This window comes from Panicum virgatum, chromosome 2K (assembly GCF_016808335.1).
Source record: "Panicum virgatum strain AP13 chromosome 2K, P.virgatum_v5, whole genome shotgun sequence".
Classification (NCBI taxonomy): Eukaryota; Viridiplantae; Streptophyta; class Magnoliopsida; order Poales; family Poaceae; genus Panicum; species Panicum virgatum.
Window position 1 is genome coordinate 67676675 of NC_053137.1, and position 24815 is coordinate 67701489.

The 24815-nt window shown below is 46.0% G+C and overlaps 4 protein-coding genes and 4 non-coding genes across 9 annotated transcripts; 1 reads left to right on the forward strand and 7 right to left on the reverse strand.

Annotated features, from left to right (window-relative positions):
* Positions 1 to 293: 293 nt before the first annotated feature.
* On the reverse strand, positions 294 to 3773 carry LOC120694859 (protein ENHANCED DISEASE RESISTANCE 4-like). The gene is made up of 3 exons (XM_039978164.1): positions 3359 to 3773; positions 2570 to 2740; positions 294 to 2473 (listed from the first exon to the last, which is right to left on the reverse strand). Exons 2-3 carry the CDS (start codon positions 2685 to 2687, stop codon positions 564 to 566), a joined length of 2028 nt encoding a protein of 675 aa, XP_039834098.1. The 5' UTR covers positions 2688 to 2740; positions 3359 to 3773; the 3' UTR covers positions 294 to 563.
* Positions 3774 to 6429: 2656 nt separating this feature from the next.
* On the forward strand, positions 6430 to 10277 carry LOC120694862 (serine/threonine-protein kinase AtPK2/AtPK19-like). Its single transcript, XM_039978168.1, has 7 exons — positions 6430 to 6647; positions 7844 to 8738; positions 8852 to 8934; positions 9018 to 9138; positions 9219 to 9392; positions 9506 to 9610; positions 9711 to 10277. Exons 2-7 carry the CDS (start codon positions 8079 to 8081, stop codon positions 10026 to 10028), a joined length of 1461 nt encoding a protein of 486 aa, XP_039834102.1. The 5' UTR covers positions 6430 to 6647; positions 7844 to 8078; the 3' UTR covers positions 10029 to 10277.
* A 345-nt stretch (positions 10278 to 10622) lies between these two features.
* Positions 10623 to 14710, reverse strand: LOC120694863 (eukaryotic translation initiation factor 2 subunit beta-like). 2 transcript variants are annotated; one of them, XM_039978169.1, is made up of 10 exons: positions 14603 to 14694; positions 14410 to 14518; positions 13678 to 13783; positions 13545 to 13600; positions 13402 to 13453; positions 13228 to 13325; positions 12655 to 12800; positions 12392 to 12534; positions 12098 to 12183; positions 10623 to 11071 (listed from the first exon to the last, which is right to left on the reverse strand). In XM_039978169.1, the coding sequence occupies exons 2-10, from the start codon at positions 14452 to 14454 to the stop codon at positions 11000 to 11002; spliced, it is 804 nt and encodes a 267-aa protein (XP_039834103.1). In that variant the 5' UTR covers positions 14455 to 14518; positions 14603 to 14694; the 3' UTR covers positions 10623 to 10999. The 2 variants fall into 2 exon arrangements, with proteins under 2 accessions (XP_039834103.1, XP_039834104.1); XM_039978170.1 differs by having other exon boundaries at positions 10632 to 11071; positions 13402 to 13456; positions 13551 to 13600; positions 14603 to 14710.
* LOC120696339 lies at positions 11157 to 11240 on the reverse strand. The gene has a single exon (XR_005684116.1). It is a non-coding gene; the product is annotated as a small nucleolar RNA SNORD34 (small nucleolar RNA).
* Positions 11352 to 11435, reverse strand: LOC120696338. Its single transcript, XR_005684115.1, has one exon. It is a non-coding gene; the product is annotated as a small nucleolar RNA SNORD34 (small nucleolar RNA).
* Positions 11576 to 11655, reverse strand: LOC120696340. Its single transcript, XR_005684117.1, has one exon. It is a non-coding gene; the product is annotated as a small nucleolar RNA SNORD34 (small nucleolar RNA).
* On the reverse strand, positions 11854 to 11933 carry LOC120696337. The gene has a single exon (XR_005684114.1). It is a non-coding gene; the product is annotated as a small nucleolar RNA SNORD34 (small nucleolar RNA).
* Positions 14711 to 15381: 671 nt separating the features above from the next.
* LOC120694864 (probable inactive receptor kinase At5g58300) lies at positions 15382 to 20654 on the reverse strand. The gene is made up of 3 exons (XM_039978171.1): positions 20419 to 20654; positions 16586 to 17939; positions 15382 to 16216 (listed from the first exon to the last, which is right to left on the reverse strand). The coding sequence occupies exons 2-3, from the start codon at positions 17871 to 17873 to the stop codon at positions 15582 to 15584; spliced, it is 1923 nt and encodes a 640-aa protein (XP_039834105.1). The 5' UTR covers positions 17874 to 17939; positions 20419 to 20654; the 3' UTR covers positions 15382 to 15581.
* Positions 20655 to 24815: the final 4161 nt, after the last annotated feature.

A 24815-nucleotide genomic window follows, 5' to 3' on the forward strand; every position in this document is an offset into this window, starting at 1 on the left:
TCTCTTCTAAAAAAAAAGCATCTATATCATAGTATCTAGCAAATGGTCGTAACAAAAAATTTATACGGTGGCATTTCGACGGCACCGAGTGGATCCCTTTATGCAAGTATTATCGCTTCAACCTTGCACAGTTCAATTCTCCACAAAGAAAATACTGTGTGCGAACATTTATTTGCTTGTCTTACTCTCACGTCATCCAACAAATTCATATATTTAGTTCTTTGGTTTCATTTATATTAGAAAAATTATTTTGATTCAAATTACTACAATGTTTTAGCAATCAGCTTTCTTGTTCCCAAACAATGTCTTAATGCTCATTCTTTCGGAGATTCGTAATGCTGGATATTTACAATTCGTTAGCACAGCATTTTCAAGCTCGAAAAAAAATGGACAAGCAAACTGCCTATAAATCCAATACTGCACCTAAAATGAATGGTAAAGCTATATACCTATAAGAATTCTAACACCCAAAAGAAAAAAAAAGTGGAGCAATCCAATTCCAAAAGCCTCTATCCCTCAACAAAATATATACGAGGCTGGCTATACCTACCCTGCTACTGCTATCACTTGATCCGGATGGCTCCCGGTGCTGGGATCCCCTTGCCGGGCATCCCTGTGGCTGGGAGCGGCCAACCAAAGCCTCTCCCCGCTGATCTCTTCATCAGCGCGCCACCGTCCTCCTCATCCGAGTCATCGACGTCGTAGTCGTTGTCGTCGACCCAAACACCTTTCCCTTTCCTGTCGTGGTGCCCCAGGTCAGGCGTCGTCCGCTCGCTGAAGCTCTCGTACAGGTCAGGGGAGTGGCGCAGCAGCTCGCTCGCCGACCCGTAGCCCATCAGCCGGTGCAGCCTGCCCACGCCTTTGGTCCCGTCGATGGTGTCGAACGACGTGTTCCTCGAGACGTGCAGCGCCTGCCCGTCATCCGTCGAGTAGCTGCTCAGCCCGAAGCCGTCGACGAACGGCGCGAACGGGTCCGGGCCTTGGCCGCCCTGCAGCTCGGAGGAAGCGTCGTCTGCGCTGAGCTGGTCGACGAGGGAGTCCTGCAGGTAAGCCTTCTTCCTGGCAGGGTCCCTGTAGGAGTAGGAGAGGACCGTCGAGCAGGAGCCGCACCGCAGCTTGCGCACCGTCTTGGTGGAGACGGCGGCGAAGTCGGCGGGCACCTGGACAAGCTTGAAGCAGCTGGAGCAGATGATGAAGGGCGCGCCCTTGAGGACCGGCCGGCAGTGGTTGCGGGGCGGCAGCAGGCGCCGCTTGCCTGCCTGTGGCTTCCGCGGCGCTGATGATGGTGGCTCCTGCTGTGTTCTGGGCCTGCAGCAGTGTCCGCGGCAGCTGCGGCACTCCGGCTTGCCGTGGTGGCGGCAGCAACCGTGATGGCACGACCTTGTTGGCTGCACCGCGTTGTGGCCGCACGGGTCGGCTCTGCACTGGCGGTACCGCCGTGACGGCAAGCCGCGCGGAGGAGCGACGGCTGCTTGGCGGTGGCCGCCGCCGGCAGCAGCAGCAGCTGCTGCTGCTGCATGACGAGCTCTGGCATGGAGGCTTGGGGCCACGGCCGCGCGAGACACGTATCCTTGTTGCTTGGGAAGACGAGGAGGACGCGCGCGTGGCGTTGGATTGATGAGCTCTGGGGACTTACTGAAAAGTTCAGAGAGGTCGCCTTTCAGCTCATCCACCGTCTTCATAATCTTCTTCCGCAGGGGCCCCAAGTTTTCTGCTTGAACCTCCTGCTGGCGAGATGGGGCTTGAGTTGATTTCGGTGCAAGCTCTTGGCGATGGTTGTGCTGCGGCTGCACTGTGGCTTCACCTGAATGTTTCTTTCTCGCAGCATCGGGTGATTCAGCCTGGCGTTTCATCCTCTTCTCTGTATCATCATCCTTCACTTCAGAAGTAGTAGTAGCAATTTTGTTCTCTTTGGGAGACGAAGTAGCACTGCGATCGGCGCTACCACCAGCATCTCCTTGTCTGCGACCTTCAGAATTATAAGAGACCACCTGAGCTGCAGCACTCTGATTATGTCCCCTCTTCTCCATCAGCGCCACTTGCTCAGAAACAGGATCCACGAGATCACCGGACTCGCGACGGCTCGTCGCGTCAGCGCCTTGGCGCCTGCTGGTTGCGGCACCTGGAGTGCTGCTGCTGGTGCTGGCAACATCCCCGGAATCGTGCTTCCTCGCCGACGCAACAAGATGGGCGGACTCGCCTTGGCTTCTCGTGGGAGTGCCTTGGCGCCTGCTACTTGTAACAGTGGGAGTGCTGCTGGTGCTGGCAACATCACCGGAACCATGCCTCGTCGCCGACACGAACTCATGCCGGCTTGTCGCGTCGGTGGCTCGGTGCCTGCTGCTGGTGGTGGCATCAAGGGACCTGCTGGTGCTGGCGACGTCAGTGGAGTCCAAGTGTCTGCTCTGAGGAGGCAGCCGCTCACTCCTTGAAGGCGAAGCCCCTTTGGCTGTGTCGCCGATGCGGTTTTTGGCTGTACGAGCGCACACAGGAGAACCCATCAGAAATCTGCAGTGTGACCAAGCATCCAAATGCACGCGATCGAAACAAGAGCTGAACCTGAAATTACCTCGAAGGCTAGTGCCGCATCCACCGCATTGGTAGACGGGTGCGCCGGGTTCCTCAAGAACGCAGAGGCACCTCGGGCATCTCACACGGCGAACCGGCCTGGTGTCTGAATTTTCCATGAGCCGAGAGGCTCCCAGGACATCAGGAGCTGTCGATGATCGGAGAAGGCTGCCTGCGGTGTCCAAAAGATAACAGGGGAACACATGAGTATTCTGTTGACATCTAGTAATTTTGGACCTTGTAATTGATAAGAGACAGACGAAATCAGGAAACCGAAGTCTGAGTCGTTGAGTGCGAATGATGGCGTAGAAAGAACGGTAAGCATGATGGAGTAAAAGCGACCCCTATGTTTGAACTCTTTTTTTTTTCAGGAAACGTTTGAACTGTTCTTTTTCTTTGGGCAAACAACTAAAAGGCTCATTACTCCTATTTTAGTACTACTACTAAAGAGGATAGTAAAATAAAAGAAAGTCCCACTAGTAGTCCAGCAGTACTCTAGTCATTTCAGTTAGGTTGCACAAAATTCCAAGAGAAGAGAGGAACTGCCTGTGTTTGGGCAGAAGAGGCAACAGCCAAGGCAAAGGGGTAGAAATACAAGACTCATGAGCATTTCAACAAAATTCCCCGAATTCACTGCCTCGCACTGCATGCATCCATGGAAGGAATTAACGAAAGTGAGATCCCAGAACATTCGACAAGGGAATCGCGGTCTGAAGCATGCAGGAAACAAGCAGAGCAAGAGAAAAAGAAGAAAGCGGAGCATGGGATGGGAACAGAGCCGCGCACTCACCTCTGCTTTGGCCGTGGCCTTTCCCCAATTCCTCTTGCCGTCGTCTCCAGACGCTTCTTGTTGGCCCTGGTTGGTGGTGGCGGGCGGGCGGGCCTTGTCGTCCGTCCCTCCCTGCCCCCAAGCTTGAGCTTAACTGCTCCTCCGAATCCAAATCAAAATCCCGTGGCTGGCTCCTCCGCTATATATATTATACTAGGTAGTAGAGGCAGAGGCCGGGCTTCAAGTAAAGTAGTCTCTCTGTAGTTGCGGTTGCCCTGCGCGTTCCCAAGGGAAGGGGAGGGAGGGAGGGAGGGAGGAAGCAATAGAAAAAGAGGAGGAGCTGAGCTGAGCTCATGAAAAACGATGGCGCGTGCTCGGCAAATATTTATACGCGGAACGGAGGAGAAGAGGGGAGGAGGCAGCGAGGAAGGGAAGGGTGCGGTGCGGCGCGGCGCGGGCGACCGCTTCAACGACAAGGAGTGAGTGGTCTGGGATTGGCTTGCCTGGGTCTGGGTCGGGCCAGGTCGCCCCCGAGGCCGTGTCGCCGACGCCAGTCGCGCATGCCACCGCGTCGTCATCCCCCGCCCGCGCACGTAGGATAGGAACCGAATCCCTTCTGGATGCCAGCGTGGTGGCCTGCTGACTGGCGCGTTTTCCCCGGGGGGCACCGGCGCACAGCGCAGCAGCTGACACGGCTTCTTGACTGGCCCGGGGTTGGGGCGGGTCGCGTTCACGGCGGCCACGCGTCCTGGCCCCTGGGTGGAGAAAGAAGGGGAAAGAAAGGGTGCGATTGGTTCCCTGTATGCAAGCTCAGCCTGGCCCGTGGGATGCAATGGTCAAATGATTGGTTGCTTGAATTACCCTTTGACCCTGGCTCATGCGGTGCAAAACGTCTCTCTCAGCCTGGCTGCGCAGATACGGGAAAATCGAGCGTATCCGCGGAGCCAGGCTCCATGGTGCGAGGTGGGTGCACTAGCAAGCGAGAGTAGGCAAGAAAATGAGATTGGCTGCTAGTCGAACAGGTAACCAAACACAATCTCTAACTAGACTGGCTCAACGCGTACGGGAACCAAACAAACTGCTGCTGCATGCGGCAAGCCTGGTCAGCGGCAGCCTGCACGCGAGGTGCGAGCCAGGCTCTGGTGGGGCAGAAACCAATCAGGCCCAAAGGCGCCTGCCGGCCCCGGCCCCGGCCCCGGCGAGGTAGGCACGGCGCAGGTGTTGAGGTTTCCTTCGAATTGGGGTGGGGGGGCACACCGCACACCGCAACCAGATTAGGCGATCCCGAAAGGCATGAACATGATTAGCTCGTGTCGCAGCGTGGCGTAAAGCGGAGGCCCTCATCAATCAACCCAAGGCCCAAGGGCGGCGCGGCGCGGCCCGTTGTTTATTTTTAGGCAAAAAAAAAAATCAGATGTCGCAGTAGACCAGAGTGCGAGCGAATTGATCGAGAGTATCTTCACCTGAACCCACTACCTCGCTCGACTCGAGAATGTCCTCGTCGATACTAGTATTTCTGCACGCTCGCCTGCTTCGCTTTGCCCCAGCCCCACAACCCCCGAAGTAGTAGAACATGGCCATGCCCGCGGCCGAAGCCGAAGCCCCCCTGTACGGTACTGTACTGTACTGTACGGATGAGATCGATCTGATGACCTGGCCCCAATAAATACGGAACGGAAAAGGCCATTCCCAGCTGGCGGTAAGTCGGTGGCGCAGGTCAAACGCCGGCGACTGGCGACAGCAACGCCAGCGAGTTACGAGATCATCGTCGGCCGGCCGCCCGTCCCACGTGTGACCGCGGCCGCGCCCGGACGGGGCGGCGTGCACTTAGAGCGACTATAATGGGTGGCGGATAATCGACTCAAAGTCTACGTGAACCAAGTGAGAAAAGGTAGAGCGGACATCTGAGGACGCGCCGGCTCAAATAGTGAGTTCCGCAATCATTAAAACCTAAGTCCGAGCCCGCGATCGGCGTCTCTATTAGTCATGCTCTTCCCTTAGACCGTCCACAGCGATAGGAGGAAATGGAGGAGTAAATCTACTGTTTGGCACTGTAGATGCACTGTTTGGCACTGTAGACAGAGAGGGCGTGGGAAACGAGGCAAGAGCAAATTTGCTCTTGCTCTTGCCATTGTGGATAGCCTTATCTGCAGACGCCTACTCGACAGGAGATCTAGAAGCCCTTTTTCAGCTTTTCGCCTTCCGCCACATTGTGCTTTTCGTCATTATCAATCTTTTTTATATAGGTCAAGGTCGCGTTGATGACTCCGCCGACCGATGTCGTAGATTCTTTTACCCAGACGAGCGAGACAAACAGGCGGCAACTCGCTTAGTCATTTACTCCAACAAAAGCTGTTTCAAAAAGAATATGCAACGCACTTCTCCTATCCTATAAACAGCTTGAGACAACGACTGACTTCTCCTCGAATATAATATATACAGAGTATAGCAGACCGTAGTTGGTTATGCTACTCGGATCGCCAAACGTTTTTCATGCTCAAGTGAATGCGATCTGTCAACATACGTACGACACACAAGGTGTTTTTAACATAAAACAAAATTGCCTAAGAGCTTGGGTTTTCGACAAGCTAAGCCTGTCGATCAAGGCGGAAGCTAGCATTGCCTCCGTCAGGTAGCGACCTCGTGGAAGCTAATGGCTCGTTTTATTTCCTTCAGTTTAAGTTATAAGTTCAGTCACGTCACATGTTTAAATATTAATTACAAATACTAAATATATATTTATTATAAAACTAATTTCATAAGTCTATTAAGTCTAATTACTTCATAATTTGACCACTGATTGTTACAATAATCATCCGCTGATTATGTATTAATTGTACTTGATAGATTCATCTAAAACTTTAATTGTAATTTATACAATTAATTTTATATTATTAGAATTACATTGCCAACATACAATGTGACAACTGCTTAAAATCAAACGAGACAAGGCTAGTCATTGGTCAACGTGTTTCTCCCGCGAGCAGATCCAGACGGAAACGACCTGGCGGCTGGGTAGACCCTGGCCCACCAGTAGCACTGACCTGTGGGCCTACTATGCTCGCTTCCGTGCTACCCCAACGTGCGCCAATTCATTCTCAAGGGCAAGGCGCCAAGGCACCCGCTTTCCCCTTCCTTGCTCGGCTCCTCGGCACGCCTCACTCCCCACCACCAAGGCACCAAGTACCAACCAAATCGTCCGCGCGCACTGAGGCGAGGCCCCCGCGCTCCCCTCCTCGCCGCCCGTCGAGCACAACGGATCAACGCCGGTGCATCGTCGCTATCCCTCCCTCTCTCCCATCGGCGAAAGGTATCCGAGAATTCTCCTCCCTCTTGTGTGCCGTATATATCTTTTCGTCGGCTTCAATCCACGCGCACAGATCCCCTGCGATCCGCAGGCGCAGGCGCAGGCGCACAAGGAGCGAATCCGTCGCTGCGGTTCGGTTTCCTTGCTCGATTCATCAGTTACCTAGTCCGTTTCCCGCTGCAAATCTCTGCTGTCTCCTCGGTGCGGTTGATTGCTTCCACCGTTACGATTTCTTCGATGTGGATGAGCTGGCAAAGAGACCACTAATTTTCTACCGTCCGATTATTCGGCTTAGAGCGCCAATGTTTTTCCCGCACAGGTACCTGAGCTGGGCGTAATTAAGAGTTTGTTGGCAGCCAGGATCCGAAACTCTGAATTGGGTACACTGTTACCTGCTACAGGATAATGTGAACATGATGATAGGACTGGAGGACTTGGTTGAATTCTTAGATGGCAGGCATACGTTACTAGGATACGAGGATCTGGGATAAACTTTTAGACAATATAGGCATTGCTTCTGCTTTGTTAGAAAGCAAAACATCTTATGATTTGTTTCTTTCTATATATAATATATAATATAATAAATGCAGGACATGTGTGTGCCTCTGCTCTCCAAGTTTTGGAGCTAATTTTTGGGAACTGTAGGTTCCTTTCCTTGCTATGCTCCAGTTCATGGTGCTGTGTTAATTCACATTACCAGAATTATAAGAATCCCTTTGCACATTGAACATGTTCAGCATATGCTTGACAGTACACCTTCATTATTTGTAATCTGTAATTTGCATAGTTGTCCCATTGCTTGTTGACTGCTGCACTGGAGCTTTTATGTTCCAGTAAAACGGCACACATAATCCTGTGCTGTGACACAATATTATAATGGTTAACTGCAACTTCTGGAGATTTTTGGCTGGATAGTTTGCTTGCTTCTTCTAGCATTTATAGCATCATTCAGATTCAACTTTGTTTTTAAGTTATCGGATGTGTCCATAATGCCAGAGGATGTAGAAATCCTGGTAAACAAGTGGTTCCATGAACTTTCATACTTGTAGCTTTCTCCGCAAAAGAATTCTATTAGAGTTACAGCCAATGACAGAAACAGACAGGGTATCCCTGTCTGAGATTTCCCCCGTACAAGTTCCTTCTCCTTTATTGTCCTCTTGGTATGAAAGATAGCTAACCAATGTCCATTTTGTGTCCAGCATTGACTGCTTCGGCTTCATGAGTTCAGGGAAAGCACTGGCACCCAGCATCTCTTATTCGACAGTGAACAGCACCATCTTCTTTCTCTGCCTTTTTGCCGGATACTTGGGAATTCCTGGTGGAAGCTTCCACTTGCTTAAGGCTATTCGCAGTGGAGGAAGCCTAATTTAGTCCTCACTGTGGCCGAAGTCTTAGTTCAAAAGCCTTTCCTAGGAGTTGCTAAGCCTTTGAAACATGGTTTCTTCTCAGCCTTCCACCCTGACAGAAACCCTCGCACAGGGCCCCAAACTCTGCCCAGTCAAGATACTTCTCCCAATGGGCCCCCCAGATGTTGTCTCCTCAGAAAGTGTGGAGTATGATTTCTCTGATGTTTTCGGTTCCACCCCAGTCCAAACACCAACAAACCTTTGTGGCCATGGTCCAGACAGCCCTGCACCTACTGCTGAGTCCAATGAAGAGGTTTACAATGATCCTGTTGTCATCATCAAGCGATCCCATTCTCTTGTCGGTCCAACATCACTTGTTAGCCGGTCCTTGCGACTTAGCAAGCGCAGTCTAGGAAAAACAGCGGGATCATCAGAACTTGCAAAGTGCCTCTCAGAAGAAAAGGAAGGGGAACAAGGGCAGCTCAGCGATGAAGAGTTTGATAATGCTACAACAGAGGACGAGGGCGTTGGGCTTGATGATTTTGAAATCTTGAAGCTTGTTGGCCAAGGGGCATTTGGCAAAGTATTTCAGGTGAGAAAGAAAAATACTTCGGAGATATATGCAATGAAAGTTATGAGGAAGGATAAGATACTGGAAAATAATCATGCTGAGTATATGAAAGCCGAGAGGGATATATTGACAAAAGTAGACCACTCTTTCATAGTGCAGCTGAGGTACTCATTTCAGGTAACTTTTTTTGTGTATATTCTCACCCATATGGCCATATGCACAGTACAGAAGAAGAGTTTATGTTTGGTGAAATCCTAATATAAATTTTATGCAATGGTCTAACTATGCAGACGAAATATCGACTTTATCTTGTCCTGGACTTCGTAAATGGGGGGCATCTTTTCTTTCAGCTCTACAAGCAGGGATTATTTAGGTATCTTCCATTTCTTGCTAGTAGTTTTGTTTATCAAAAGGCAGTAGCAATGGTACTGATACTAAACTGGTTTTAAATATCAGGGAGGAGCTTGCACGAATCTATACAGCTGAAATTGTATCTGCTGTAGCGCATCTTCATGCCAATGGAATTATGCATAGGGATCTCAAGCCTGAAAACATCCTTCTGGATGCCGATGGCCATGTAAGAATCCCATACGACAACCGACATCTTCATCACTTACTCAATTTGCTGACATCTCTTCCTTTGCCCTGCATTTCTAGGCCATGCTCACTGACTTTGGCCTTGCAAAGGAATTCTGTGAAAATACCAGATCAAACTCGATGTGTGGCACTCTTGAGTACATGGCCCCAGAAATTATTCTTGGCCGGGGGCATGATAAGGCTGCAGACTGGTGGAGCGTGGGAATCCTCCTCTTCGAAATGCTTACGGGCAAGGTGAGTTGCATGTTTGCATCAGAGCTTCTCATAAGATAGGTATTGCATGGCAGATTTTACCATCTTGTTTGCTTTCTTTGCTAATTACTCATACTCTTTGCAACATGTTGCAGCCCCCATTTGTTGGGAACAGGGACAAAGTTCAGCAGAAGATTGTAAAAGAAAAACTGAAGCTTCCTTCATTTTTGTCAAGTGAAGCTCATTCCCTCCTGAAAGGCGTAAGCTTTTACTTTCATTCCCCGTGATCTATCGTTCATTTAATCAGAAGAAGCATTAGCTTGATTTGAGCTGAAATTCTCAATCCCCGCCATTTTCTAGCTGCTGCACAAGGAGCCCAACAATCGGCTGGGCAGCGGCCCTAGAGGCAGCGACGAGATAAAGAACCACAAGTGGCTCAAACCAATCAACTGGAGGAAGCTGGAGGCCCGGCAGATCCAGCCAAGCTTCAGGCCTAACGTCGCTGGGCTGACCTGCATTGCCAACTTCGACGAGTGCTGGACGAAGACGCCCGTGCTGGACTCGCCGGTGGCCACCCCTGCTGGCGGTGGGCACAACAACTTCGCAGGGTTCACTTATGTCAGGCCTGCGCCGATCCTTGAGGAGGTGCAGCCATCGAGCTCTAGGCTGAAAGACTAGGGTGCTAGCGCATTGGAAATGTGCGTACAATTTTGATCGAGTGATATTTTGGTAGTGGGTGTCTTCTGCGATGATCCGCAAAAGAGACGTTCTCTGTAATTCTGTGGCGTGTTGTATATCAAACATGTACCATTTGCATGTAAACATGGACTAGGGGCAGACAGTTTTTTTTATATATCACAATGTACGAGAGTTTGCTCAAAGGTGTAATGCGTTAATGAGAAGCGAATGCTGACGAAGTTTTAGTAACTTAACATTTCATTTCAAAAGTGACGAGCAACAGTTTTCAGCGTCCTTGTGACGAGATGAGCGGTTCCGTGCTTGCTCAATTTTATATGCAACGGGACAACGGGATTCTCAAAACAAATGTTACCCAAACAGCGAGAACATCCAAAAAAAATTGTTATCAAGACACAATATAACACAGCTGCGATTTTTTATAAAAAATATATTAACTTCAAAGAAAAATCGATGCTTCCTCACGTTTTGTTTCGTTGGGATAAAACTTTTGGCAAGCAATTACTCTATTAATGTACAATTTTTTATGATATAAACTTACAATCTCAAGATTAATCTAGATGTTAGAATATGGTCAAATACACGTGTTTGTGATTGCTGTGACTAGATGTTCAAATGTTCATGTCAGAATAGCTTTTACACTCGCCAGCTGTTGCACATGATGATATAACAGTGAAATCCCTTTCAATAACCACCTGTGTATGCAGGCTCAATGGGCATCGATGACAAAGGTAGCTCAACATTGCACAGCAGCCCACCGTTGTTAAATCGATACGACCCCAAAACCAGCCACATAATCAAAAATTTACTCAGCCACATTCACATGACACGAAAAAGAAAGACACGGCCACAAAGGTCGCAGTGCAAAATTAGTCGCCAAAACAGAGCACGAGCTCAATTCTAACACCATATGGCAGCTCATAGGACTAACAATCCAAAGCTTTGTTTTGTGTTCAGGCCTTCCGGCGACCAACTTGAGCAACGAATCCAGCCTTGATTGGAGCAACAGACCTTGAAGATCCACACTAGATAGTAAAAGAACAGCTAATTCAGATTTCTGATAAAAATCTTGGGTAACAACAATAAAGTCTAAAAATGATTTAAAAGAAGGATAGCCTCAGAAATTTGCAGATAATATCATACTATCACTCAAACAATGTAGGCAAATAATTCTGCAAGTCATCATAGGCCAAAAGTACAGCGGTACACAATAATGAGATAACTAATTTCAGCACAGCAAATGTTTGATTCTTAACTCAAGTAACTGAGAGCACATACTGCATGCCACAAATTCATGACCTTGTTTTAAGCCTCAGTAATTGCACTTCTTATCACAAGAGACTTGTCAAACAATGTAGGCAATAAAGTTGCAACTCATCATTGGCAGGACCCTATGCTCACGTGATGGTTCGACAAAGTGTCTACTAGAAGTGTTTAACAATTGCAAAGTAATGTGGAAGTGAAATAGGAATAAAATAAATGCAACAATGATAAGGTTGAAATTTTATCTTCCAATACGATCAACAAAAAAGGTACTCAGATTTTGCAGATCCTATCATGTTAACTCAAACAATGTAGGCAAATGATTCTGCAACTCATCACAGGCTACAACAGCATGGCTGGACCACAAAAGGGCTAGCAGATTATATTATAGAACAAAAACGAGGGGAAATTTATGTATACCAAAAAAGTTGGCACAAAATTGTTTCATTTAGAAAGAAAGCATGCAAAAATTAATATAACAGAAAAATAAGTGATGGTAATGCCGACAGCAGATAATGCATGGCACGAATTTATGGAATTGTTTTTAAGCCTCAGAAATTGCAATTCTTATCACAGACTTTCAAACAATGTAGGCAATAAAGTTGCAACTCTTCATTGGCAGAAGTGCAGAACCATACACAAATATTGCCAAGGCATGAGCGAGAAATGTTCACAAACAACAATCATGCGCAAACTGGATGTAACTGAATGTGCCCAGCCCATGGAAAATATATCAAGATCAAAACTGCAGGCCCCACAATTTTACATGGTTTTGCATGACATTTTACCTGCTCGCAACGAAGGAAGAACAGGCGATTCTCCTTGGATAGAATGGTATCAGGGCTCTTGCAACCATTGCAGATGACATACTCATCTAAAAGGTGTAAAATCATGTAAGATGTAAAATAAGGGTATGGAGTACAGAAAACTAGAGAAACTTGCAGGAAAACAAGTAAACAAAAACCATATTTCTTCTAAACCAATACAGATGGTATGCTAATAAAAGGAATGTCAAAATCATCTGTTCAGAAAAGACTTACTGCACATATCAACAGTTCAACACAATCAAACTGGTAACTTACTAATGTATCTCCTCAGGATTGCTTCGAAGTTTTTGGGAGCAAATCTTCCTTTAATCACCAACCTTTGCTGCCCATCAAGTGATCCACTTGTTCCCATTTCAGCGAGCAAAAACATCATCACATGCTCAGGTTGCCTATGCATCCTGGAGACACAATTTAAAGGGAGTGAATAAATATCTTATCAACTGGAAAGAGCACTTCAGAAGGTTGACTCGATAAAGTATCAGTTAAAAATAAGCAATCAAAGTGATGCTGAAACTCACGTTTTACACAAGTCCATAAAATTAACAAAAACTGTCTTCTTTGTTCCCTCCCTAAGAACCTGAGGTGGCCTCATAACTGTTCTACGCCTGTCCCCAGCAAGATCTGGGTTGTTCTCACGAAGGATGTTGAACACTCTGTCCAGGAGCTGCAAAGAAATAACCAATGCAAAATTTCACGAGTAAGTAGGTAGCGCGACACTTAGTAATTTGATTCACCCAAGCTAATTATGTATGGGAAAGCAACAGCGGGAAAATGTAATCAAAATTAATAGCAAAGAATGATGCATGTTTTATGCTCCCAAAGCAACAGATGCCAAAAGCACACAGGTCAGAAAGTGAAAACAAGCCACCAAAAAGAAAGTGAAAACAAGCCATCAAAAAAAAAGTGAAAACAACGTGATTCTAATATCACGAAACATCCGAACCTCAAATCTATCCTGGATGTAAAGCTATGGAAAATCGCTTAACATATTCCACCAAAAGACTATCGAATAATCTTGTGTTTATTAATAATAATGCACAGAGATCCATGTTTAGATAGAAAATAGAATTGGCAGAAAAATATTTAAGTACCTCTTCATATTTGTAATCCCTATCAGTTCCCTCCCAAGGGTATCTAGGGCCACCTCCAAGCACAATGCCTTCCCCTTGTTCCTCATCAGCTTGATCATCTAAAGAATAGGGACTCAGATATTGCAAAAGGAGTCAACAAGAGCAAGGTTTAAATTAATAACAAATGGAACACACCTTGGGCTTCCTCCCCATCTCCAAGGTCAGCAAGAGATGAATCAAGATCCACCTGAAAATTTGCAGGATGGATAAATGGAACGCCATTCATTTGCTGCTGCTCATAAATTGCACAATCGAGCCTCAAGAGTCCAAAACCTAACCTGCTTCTTCTTCTTCTTCTTCATCCCAGTGAAATTGAGTTCAGCAGGTTCTGTGACTGATGAATAACAAGAAGTGCGGTAATGAAAATATCCCAATGAATCACCAACCGACTTTGTTGCAGGAATTACATACCTGTCAAGCTTTCTGTCTTCTCAGCCAGCTTGTCCACTTCATCAGAAGGATCTTGGATGACAACCTTCTTCTTTTTCTTCTTCTTGGTTGGATCAAAGGGGGAAAGCTGTTGTACATGGAAAAATTGGTAAATAAACATGTGGTCATAACCAAAAAATGAGGACAAGCATCAAGCCATAATTAATCGACCAAGTGTGTACAAAAAAAGAGGGTTGTGGATTCTGTACTTAGACAAGTTCGATACAACCCTGAGTAACAAACTAACCCAAATGAAATCCTATCCTTGAGCATGAGCATCTAAACCAAGCAACAACACGCCTCGTCATTCGATTTTGCAATTAATTAATATCCCACAGCCTTGCCAACTTCATTTCTAATAACTACATGATTTCAGGTAAATTTGCTGTTGCTGTAGGTGCAAATATAACCCCTAGGGTCACAACTTGAGGGCTTGAACAGCCCCAATGTCTGCTACACGATTTGAATCGAAAGGCTGCATCCACGAAGCCCCTCCTAATCGATGATACCACACCAAGGGTACTCCAAATACATCGACCCCATTAGGTCCAGGTACGCAAAAACAAGCCCAACAGACCCTCAAATCCAATCCACAACAATTAGCAAGCCCTAGTTCGGACTACGTCGCATCAAGTCTAGCCGAACCACACTAGAGCCAACAGGCACCGCCCGTGTCGATCAGTGCAGAGACGGAGAAAGAGCCAAGCTGCTCACCTCCGGGACCTCCTCCTTCTTCTCCGCGTGCTCCTCGTCCGCCATGGCTGAGGCGCTCGCCTTCACCCCGACCCCGAGAGGCTCTTCCTCGAACCGAGCGCTCCGATTGCTGCAACAGCACGAAGCGGGTCAGATCGAACGCGGGGGCGCTGGCTCGATTCGGTCGGCGCGACATGCTCGTAGGAGTTCTTACAGGCGGAGAGCGCGCGCGAGCGAGAAAGAGACTGCGGCGGCGGCGACGGCGGCGTGGGGCTTCGGGTTAGGGTTTTCCTCAGGATGCTCTCGCTTATCTTTTCTACTGCGTTAGGCCGTGTTTAGTTCTTTTTGCAAAAGAATCTTACTAATTTGAAGTACTAAATGAAATCTATTTACAAAACTTTTTATACAGATGGTTTGTAAATCGTGAGACGAATCTAATGATGCTAATTAATTTATGATTAATTAATAATTAGCGGATGGTTACTGTAGCATTACTGTTGCAAATCATGGATTAAGTAGGCTCATTAGATTCGTCTTGCGATTTACAGCTCATCCATACAAAAAAATTTATAAATAGACTTCATTTAGTATTTTAAATTAGTAAGATTCTTTCATAAAATTTTGCGTTTTTGCGTTTACGGGGTGGGAACTAAACATGGCCTCTTTGGAGACGCTAGGGTTATATGCGCAAAACGTCCATCTCCTTATTAATCCAGCCGCTTGACCTCGATCGGACGGATCTCGCTCAATGTCCTGTTGTTACCTCGGGGGTCTTTACTGAAAACTTCTCACCGACAAGTAAATCTGAGCCGTTTGTTTCGGATCGAACGCAGTGCATAGTTTCCCCTTCCCAGCGCCAGCGGCGCCATTGTGGAGCGGCGCTGATTGCTCTGTAGTCACAATCCAGAGGCGTTTGTCGAATGCTTCACTAAAAGAAGTTTGCAGTCTCGAGTGAGAGCAGCACAATGACATGGAACAAGTCTAGCGAATCAATTTTCCAGCGGAAAAATTCTACACTCGCCAAGATACAAAGTTGAAATCTTTCAATGAGAAAGCTCAGTTTTTCTTTTCTGAGGCTGAATGCACCTGATGTCAACAATGGTTTACATGAACTCAGTCACAAATTAGCTAAACAAATCCAATGAGCTGCAACTGGAAGCAATTGGTGAAGCAGGGAGCTGCACCGCGTACAATTAAACAGATGGTGGGTTGTTGGAATCCTTGGGTTTTTCATCAGAGGATGCTCGGCTCTCCGAGGCGGACTGCCGGAGCCCCTCCATCATCCGGATCACTTCCTCCATGGTCGGGCGCCGGTCAGGCGACCTTGCCGTGCATGCCATTGCTATCTGGAGCATCTGGACCAGCTCCTCTTCAATGTTCTGCTGCTTCATCAGCTCCACATCGAACACCTCAGCAGTCCACTCCTCCCGGACCACAGAGTGCACCCATCTCGGGAGGTCGACAACATCATCCTTCCCTTGGGTCTGAAGCGGCGCTTTCCCTGTGAGCATTTCCATGAGGAGGACGCCGAAGCTGTAGACATCCGACTTCTGGGTGATCTTGCGGTTCTCGACTGTCTCTGGAGCGCGGTAACCGACCACAACGCGAGATGCGTTGACCGGCACGCTCATCAGAGTGCTAAGGCCATAGTCTGAAACAGAAGCATTGTGATCTTGGTCTACGAGGACATTAGTTGACTTGACATTGCCATGGGTGAGCTTTGCGCCACCTTCTGCATGTATGTGAGAAATTCCATATGCTGTTCCAAGGATGATCTTCACCCTGGAATTCCAATCTAATGGTGTCTTCTCAGTAACACCCCTGATACCTGTTGAGCAACCAATTCAGTAAGAAATACTATCAACAAAACAAACTGATGCCTCAGTTATCTGTATGTAAAAAGCAAGAAAAATGCAGCTTCAGCATTCAGGGAAGTGGACGAATTACATATATATGAAGGTGAGCCTTCTTTCCAACTATATTGGTCAACGACACTAACTTTTAAATGTATATATCAAATTGAGAGAACTATTATATAACATGACATGGACATAGCAAGTTATGTGATTCCATGCTAAGCATGCTGTCAGAGGTTGACACTTTCAGGACTGCTGGCCTCTAAATATGTTATTAAATTTGGGTATCAATAAAAAAAAACATCTACAGGAGATAAGAATGTAGCAGTTAAAAAGCATACCATGCAACATGGCTGAAACACTGCCAGTGTCAATATAATCGTAGACAATAAGCTTCTCGTCTTTGGAATAGTAGTATGCACGAAGTGGGACTAGGTTGGCATGTTTGCCCAACCTCCCAATGAGCTCCATCTGCTGCTCAAACTCTCTTTTCCCTGCCACAACATCTTTTAGTCTCTTGACTACCACCACAGTACCATCCTCAAGTATAGCTTTGTAAGCAGTTCCATAACTTCCCTTGCCAAGGACTTCTGCAGAAGCTCTCAGTAGATCCTCCAAGTCAAAGCTATAGGTGCAGCCTTCCAAGAAAACCAACTTGTTCTTCTCAGCAATTTGGACACCACTACTGAATTCTTGCTTCGGCTTCTCACTCCTGGTGACTGTACCCTTACCCTTGGACTCCACATCACTCTCATCCTTGCCTTTCCTCTTTGAAAAGCACACAACCAATACAACCACAACTAGCATCACCAATGCAAATCCACCAACAGCAATTGCAATTATGACACCTGTGCCTAGTTTCTTCTCATGATGTGGCAAAGGTGGCGATTGTGGCGATAAAGATGACTCGGGTGAGGGTGCTGGTGAAGGAACCGAGCATTCAGGTAGAGGTAGCCCGCACAGTCCAGGATTCCCTGAGAAAGAATCATTTGGAAATGTCTGGAGGGAACGAGGAATTGGCCCTTCCAGCTCATTGTTGCTCAGATTTAATAGCTTCAGACTTGGAAGCTTGAGGTCAGGGATGGATCCAGAGAAAGAATTATCTTGTAAATTTAGTGCAGTTAACTGAGTCAGCTTTTGTAAACTTGCAGGAACTTCTCCTGTGAAGGAATTGTAGGAGAGGTCTATAACACTGAGGTTAGGACTGAAGGAAGAAGGCAACGGTCCTGAAAATTCATTGTGCTGTAGGTATATGGAATGTAAAGAAGGAAGTGAGGCCACATCAGATGGAAGACTTCCCGTTAAACGATTAGACCGCAGGCTCAATACTTGGAGGGAATCAAGCTTTCCAAGAGTGTTTGGAGGAATTGTTCCAATGAGACCAGCAGCTGGTACCCTCAATTCAAAAACGTGTGACTGATCTGCTGAGCATTTTACACCATGCCATGAACAAGATGATGTATTTTTATCCCAGTTAAGCTTGTTTACATGAGAGACTGCAGAGATAAAGTCCAGAAGCGCTTGCTTCTCGGAGGCCAAGTCCGCGACAACTAAGGGGTTGAACAATGATAGCAGCAACTGTATTGAGAGCAGAATATGGAAAGAGCTCCTAAGATTGAGGTAACCCATATGATGATCTCCAAAGGGCAAATTAATTGAGCAGCATATTAATTGTATATGAGGCAGTAAACAACCCTGTTCAATCAAAATAGCACACAATCAGTGATAAATGCTAGCATACTGACACTAGAATTTCAAAAGCACCCATGTTTTCTTTATCAGAAGACACCCAAACACACAATGGCAATCATTAGATAGATATGTCAAATGTCTGTATAGTCCATGACCCAGAGTGAAAACATGTCTTCTTATGCAAAAGCGATGCACGCCTGCACACCGCCGTGGGGCAGCACAATAGACTTTCCTTTCCAGCAAGTGACTCATGACACTGACCAAGACACTTTGAAAAAGAAGAAGTTCCCATCAATGTCTAATGATTACAGAGTTCTGATTCCAACCAATGGATTTTCCTTATTCACTGGTTTACTACAGAATGCGTGCAAAGGTGAGAACTCTGTATGCAGTATGCACTATTATGAGCCATCAAGAAATTTTTATGACAAGCTTGATTCTAGTATCTCCCCAGGTGCGCCACAGCTGAGCATTTTACTGGGCTGTGCGGCGACATTGAGAACAAGAGAATCAAATTAGCAGTTAATAAACACAAGAGGCATGAAACCCTTCTTCATAGATGGAAGCATGGAACCCAATAAAATAAAAAGCAATAAAAAATAACATGGCCTCTAAAACCATGGACATAAAGCAAATAAAGGGAAAGAAGGGAGAAAAAGTGAAATCATCCGGTCAGCATACAAAAGTTCAAAGCATCAACAAAGTAAGAGGAAAAGAGGGAACAAGAACAAAGTTGAACACATCATAGCGTACACAAAGATGAGCATGTCACATCATGTATTTAATTTTATTACTTGTTCACATGAAAAGACTAAGGTAAGTTTAGCATAGACAGGCATAGACTCAGGTTATCAGGCAATGCATTCTTACACTGACGTGCAACAATATCAACAAACATACCATCATGCAGCGAGCCAGCAACTTTATGCGCTATTAGAACCAACATGGAGCAGCCTTACTATCTCACAAAAGATTCTTCAAATAAGGCAGTGATCGCATAAAAAGGATAATTTTATCAAAGAGCCACTAAAAAAAGGTGAAACAAAAGAGAAAGAAACAAAGGCAAAGCTTATGATAATCTAGCCTAGTAATTTTCTAATGGGAACTCAGGAAGCTGCCATTGTCAGGGAAACTAGTGCACATGCCAATGTGAGCGGAGATTTTACCACATTGTTTACGGATTACAAGATCTAGATTCTAGAACAGCACAGAGTTACTTCACCTCCACTTAAAGAGACCCTGAGATGAAACAATTCCTTAATCGGGCCAGCAAGTGACCAGCGAGCAAAAAGTTGCTCGAAAGTCCAAGCTCAACACCTAGTAGTTGTTTGCAAGGATCCACACATTTTTCAAGTGGTGGCTTCTAACTCCAAGAGCGAAAACCAAGATTGACCGCAGGCGATTCGAGGGTACGAGATTAAATTTATAGCTCAAGTGGAGCTTATTTTATTTTGAGTCAATTATAAGCAATAGGAGGAACATGCTACAGGAAATTAATAATATCATAGAAGCTACTGTTTACTGATGGCAGTTACCACTAGATCCACCACACGAGGATACAAGAGAGGGAACTCAACGAAGATCTAACTTTTGTCCATTTCAAGCTAACTAAAATGACAAGGCTGAAAGGAAAGAATGAAGTTAGCGAAATATTATGGATGTATGTTACTAGCACCCTAGTATGTCGTTTGGCGCCAAACGCAGCATTAGTGCAGAAGTATATTCCAGTTTAGGTGAAACGCCGGAAACAGCAAGCACGTCGCCCGTCGGTGCTACCAACCAAATTCGCCTCAGATGGCTATCAACCAGATTAACTGAGAGCAAAACACCGCTGATGCGAGCATGAAGTGGGGAACCACCGACCCCAGCTCAGGTAAAATCGTGAGATTGCCTAGTGCGGAATTGTGTAGATTTCGGCTGTACTGACTACTGACTACGAGTAAAAGAAATGTCGAATTTAGGAAGGACAGGCAAAGAAGTGACTTTTCCTTGTCGGAAACCTCGTCAAATAGAAACTAGTAGTACACGAGAGAGAGAAAATGGTACGGTTCCATTAGTTAATTGGGAATTTGGCATGCCAGGTACAAGTGAAACTCGAAATGTAAGGCATAATCCAGAGCGTTCGCTTTTGACTCCAGTGTTTTAATAACAACAAAACACACTACCAAGATGGACTGGATGTGAACAGTCGAAAACCAACACATGTAAAAACCCCTGATTTCCCCTAAAATCCAACCCAAAAAAAAAGATGCTTACATTCCCTCCGCCTATGGGAAGAAAATTGCCTAAAAGACGAGAAAATTTTCAGAGGGGAATCGCCTAGCTAAGCTAATGCGCATCCCGCAGAGTGACCTCAAAGGATTAGCACACCAGAAAAGCAACCCAAATCTCGAAATCGAAGCTTAGAACAGGTGTATAAATGCAGAGACGGAGTAGCAGCAGCAGCAGCAGCAGCAGCAGCAGCGAGGAGGAGACGGATTACCTCCGCGGCGAGCCGGCGACTGCCAGCACGCTGGGAGCACAGGGAATGCGTGCGGGCTTAGGGTTCGGCCGTGGAGCACCTCTGTCGGCAGCAAGAGGAATCGCAACTCCTGCTGAGTGCTGCGGCTTTGAGATGGAGGGAAGGCCGCAGCCGCAGGAGAGAGATGGAATGGCTTCCAGGCGAGGACAGGAAGAGAGAGAGAGAGGGACGGGGAAAAGGGAGAGGAGAGAGAGCGAGGTGCGCTCGCATTTATGAGGAGGAATGAAATGGGGGCAGCGACCGAGCAGCAACGCGACGGTGCCTCACTGAAACGTTGTGGAGGAAGCACCAGACCAGTGTGACAGGGAGCCACAACTGTGTACACTGCACTAGTGACACTGCTACTCGCTAGTACTAGTGGTCACTCTCCCCTCCTCTGGCTTACTGATCACTCTCCCAACCGTTTATATATCACGCGTGATGGCTTACCGAACAGGCGAACAGCAAATGGTACAGAGGCATGGGAGGAGCATTTTGCGCAATTCTAGAGCCCGGCTTCTGACTGTGCCCATCCTAACTGCCAGTTGCGGACTGTGGTATCTGAAAATGGAACAAGGCTGTTAACCAGCTAACCGTGCCTGCTACGGGCAGTAGCTCTTGTTTCAACATCACAGTCACTTTTTGTTTAGAGTTATAGTGCCGAGCTAGCCCCGGTCTTACTCGGACAGAACAGAACGTCGCATACAGAGTTTTGACATCACAGTCAGTCACTTGTACAATTTTCAGAGAGCAAACCAAGCATAGAGTATGCTGAAGAATGAAAAGAGATACAGCTCTTGCTGGAGTTGCATTCCACTCGTCAGTTTTCCGATAGCAGAAGTATGCATACAGCAACTAACCCCAGCAATTGCAGATGCAATGTTGGTGCGACGTACGCGCACAACCACCGTCTTCAGTTATTACATACACCAAGCTTTTTCCAGGCCGAATTGAACCCCATATGGCCATATGGGCGATCGAGGGGTCAGTGCCTGGGACCTGAAGAATGGAATGGGCAGATCGCGCTGTATGTCCTCCTCCGCCACACCATCGATGATCGATCCACCGGCCGACAATAATACAGGACAGGGTACTCTCCCTGAGGGCTGCTAGTACGAGCGACGTGCTCTGGTCCATGCATTGAGATTAATTTGGACCTTGCTTGCTGTTGCAATCGCAGAGTTACTACGTTACAGAGACTTTGTATTACAGTGCAGGATTTGAGTTCGTTTGTAAGCAAGATACTTTACCGCAGCTGAGCGTGACAGCCAGATTATGTGGTACATTAAGTCAAGGTAACTTAACTTATATGTAGGTCAACTGGCTCATGTAATCCGTGCCTATGTTTAAAATTGATGCTCATCTCATCGTCTATTATTCAGACTTTCAGAGTGGTGTGTTAGTTTGGCGATATATATATATATATATATATATATATATATATATATATATATATATATATATATATATATATATATATATATATATATATATATATATATATAAGCACTCACCTAACACTCGGCATGCATGCTGATTATATTGTCAACTCTTCCTTTGACAACATGCTAATTGCTATGACAGGGGGGAAGAACTTCTTTTCCCGACATTGTCCGAAAAGAAATTACTTGTGTGAACTTCAGTTGTTTGGCTGGCAAGTCAAATTTGACGACAGCGCCACACGCGTTGTCGAATTGTCAGCATACCTCTCGCAGCTACTGCTTTTCTAGCTCTTCCGATCCCTCTCATCATCGGCGAGGTCAATAATGCGCAAGCGGATGATTCGACTCCGAAAGAGAAATCGAAATCGCTTGGAAGACTAGCAGGAGCAGCTGGCTTAAATTTTTAGGTGAGACGTACGTGTTCTGACGACGAAATCTCCTGGCTCGAGCTAGCTGTTCAACTAATTTCCATGCTCTGCCGTGGCTTGGCCCATTAGTGAGCGAGGCTAGCTTGATGAAAGCTAATCCCATTCAATGCTACTTTGTTGCATGCCAGGCGGTGTCGACTGGTTTTGTGGAGCCATCACGCATCGCTGTGCGCATACCGACCTTGCATTGTTTCAAAGGCCACGTCCACATGGAGACTAGTACTACTATATATATATATGGATCAGAAGAGCCGTGAGCTGTGTTCATCTGGCCGAGCGAGAAATAATGCATGCACATATATACTATAGGCTTCAGATTTCTTCTCTCTCTATCATATCCTTCTTGAAACTAAGCCATTCCACCAGCAGCCATCGATATGCATATGGAAGAAATCTGAACAGTATGTAATAACTGGGCAGCTAAACGCAGGCGGTTAGCATAGTACTACTTGGTTAGTTGGAACTTAACGTTTGAATGCAACAACAGGTTACAGCTGATGCTGTGGATCCAGCAGTGTTGTGTGGGCACATGCACTACTTAATTGGCATCTCATGCCAGTCTGGAATCTTCTGCAGGCAGAACTACCACACAAGAAGAGTGTGTGTAATCGAGAGACCAGCGAACAACAGGAGCCGAACTACTGTGCGTTGGATTATTGGCCAGCTGCAGTGTGTTTATTATTTTATATTGCACCTGTTTATCATTCCCAGGTAGCCGGGTCAGTCTTGTTGGGCCGATCACAGGACACAGGACTCATCTGATCATTCTCTCTCTTCCTTCTCGGAGCAGGGCTAATGGTTCAGGCGGAAGAAAACAAAGCATGCATGCAGAGACAATACTTTTTCTCTTTTGATGAAAAGGCATATATATACAGTTGTACAAGACAGTACTAGCTAGTAGTATAGTATAGTATAATCCAGGATCCTGCAGGTAGGTATTGGAATTTGTAAATGCGCTGGTCAACAAGGCGCGATGATGTATGCAATCATGTTAATGCAGCCAAAAGGATGCTTGCAAGGAACAGCATCGATCGATCAGGCCTCGCTCTATATCTTGACAGAGGACCTGCTTAGTTCTCAAAAAAAAAATTTACAATATCTGTCACATCGAATCTTTGGACATATACATGGAGTATTAAATACGATTGAAAAAATAACTAATTATACAGTATAATTGTTTCATACGATATGAATCTTTTAAGTCTACATAATTAAATATTAATCGTCAAATAACAACGAAATATGCTACAATACCAAAAACTCAATTTTTTCGCGAACTAAACACAGCCAAAGACTTCGCTATCAGCGAGAATATATCTGAAATTGTATAATGCATGTACTCTGCTTGTCAACTTGCAGCGGCCGTCTTTGTATGCCACTCACTGTCGTATAGTATATAACAAGGGATTAATCGCATTACTGTCATGTCATACGCCCAAACTACTACTATATATGCTATTTCGTCGTATACGCGCCGCCGGTTGTTCATCGTTATCTTATTTATGCCTGTCAGACTTTATCATCATTGTGCATGTCTCCGCCTCCGCGTCAATCGTTAGCGATATAATCGACAATACGGAAGACAATGAAAAACAGTTTAATAGTGGTGTATGATGATTATACTATATGGCTTGTGCGTGGTTCAGACGGTGCGTGCCGATCAAGTGGTTGAACGATCGAACTGGCGCCTTGTTTAGTTCGTGAAATCTTTTAGGTTTTGATACCGTAGCACTTTGGTTGTTGTTTGACAATTAATATTCAATTATAAACTAATTAGACTTAAAATATTCGTCTCGGTAAATTGTGTAATGAGTTATTTTTTCAGCTGCATTTAATGCTCCACTCATATGTCCAAAGATTCGATGTGATGAGTACTTTCAGAAAAATTTTTGTGACTAAACAGGGCTTCTCGTGCTCTACCGGCGTGCCCGATCGATCTATCGCGAGTACTACACTAGTGATTAGCGCGGGCCCATGCGCGCGAGTTGAAAATATGTAAAAAGACAGTTCTATAATAGAAGTATTTTGAAATGGCTAGCAATATATTATACACACAGATGTGAATTTGTTTAGGATACTAAGCTGGTAGCTATTCTGTAGTAATTATTACATTAAGTTTCTTGTGAAAAACTACGGTCTACATGTGGTAGAAGACCCACTTGGATGACAGCGTGGGGTAGAGGTTGTTCATTCGCTCTTGTACTTGATTGACGGGTCATCCCTACATATATGGAAATAGGATCCAAGTGCGATGGTAAAAGGATATTTAGATAATTAGATGTAACTGAAACCAACCAAAGGAGCGCTCACAAATAGATTAGCCCGCGTGGTAATGTAAGGCAAAACATGAGAAATCGAGACTGACTCTCGAAGGAGCAGGTCTGCAGGTGCGCAACACAGGTCGAGATATGTAGACGAACAACTAATAGGAATCCATCGACCCCATGGAGCGCCTGACCATGGAGCAAACAAATTAGTAATTAGTAAGCAGGGAAAAACAAAACGCATA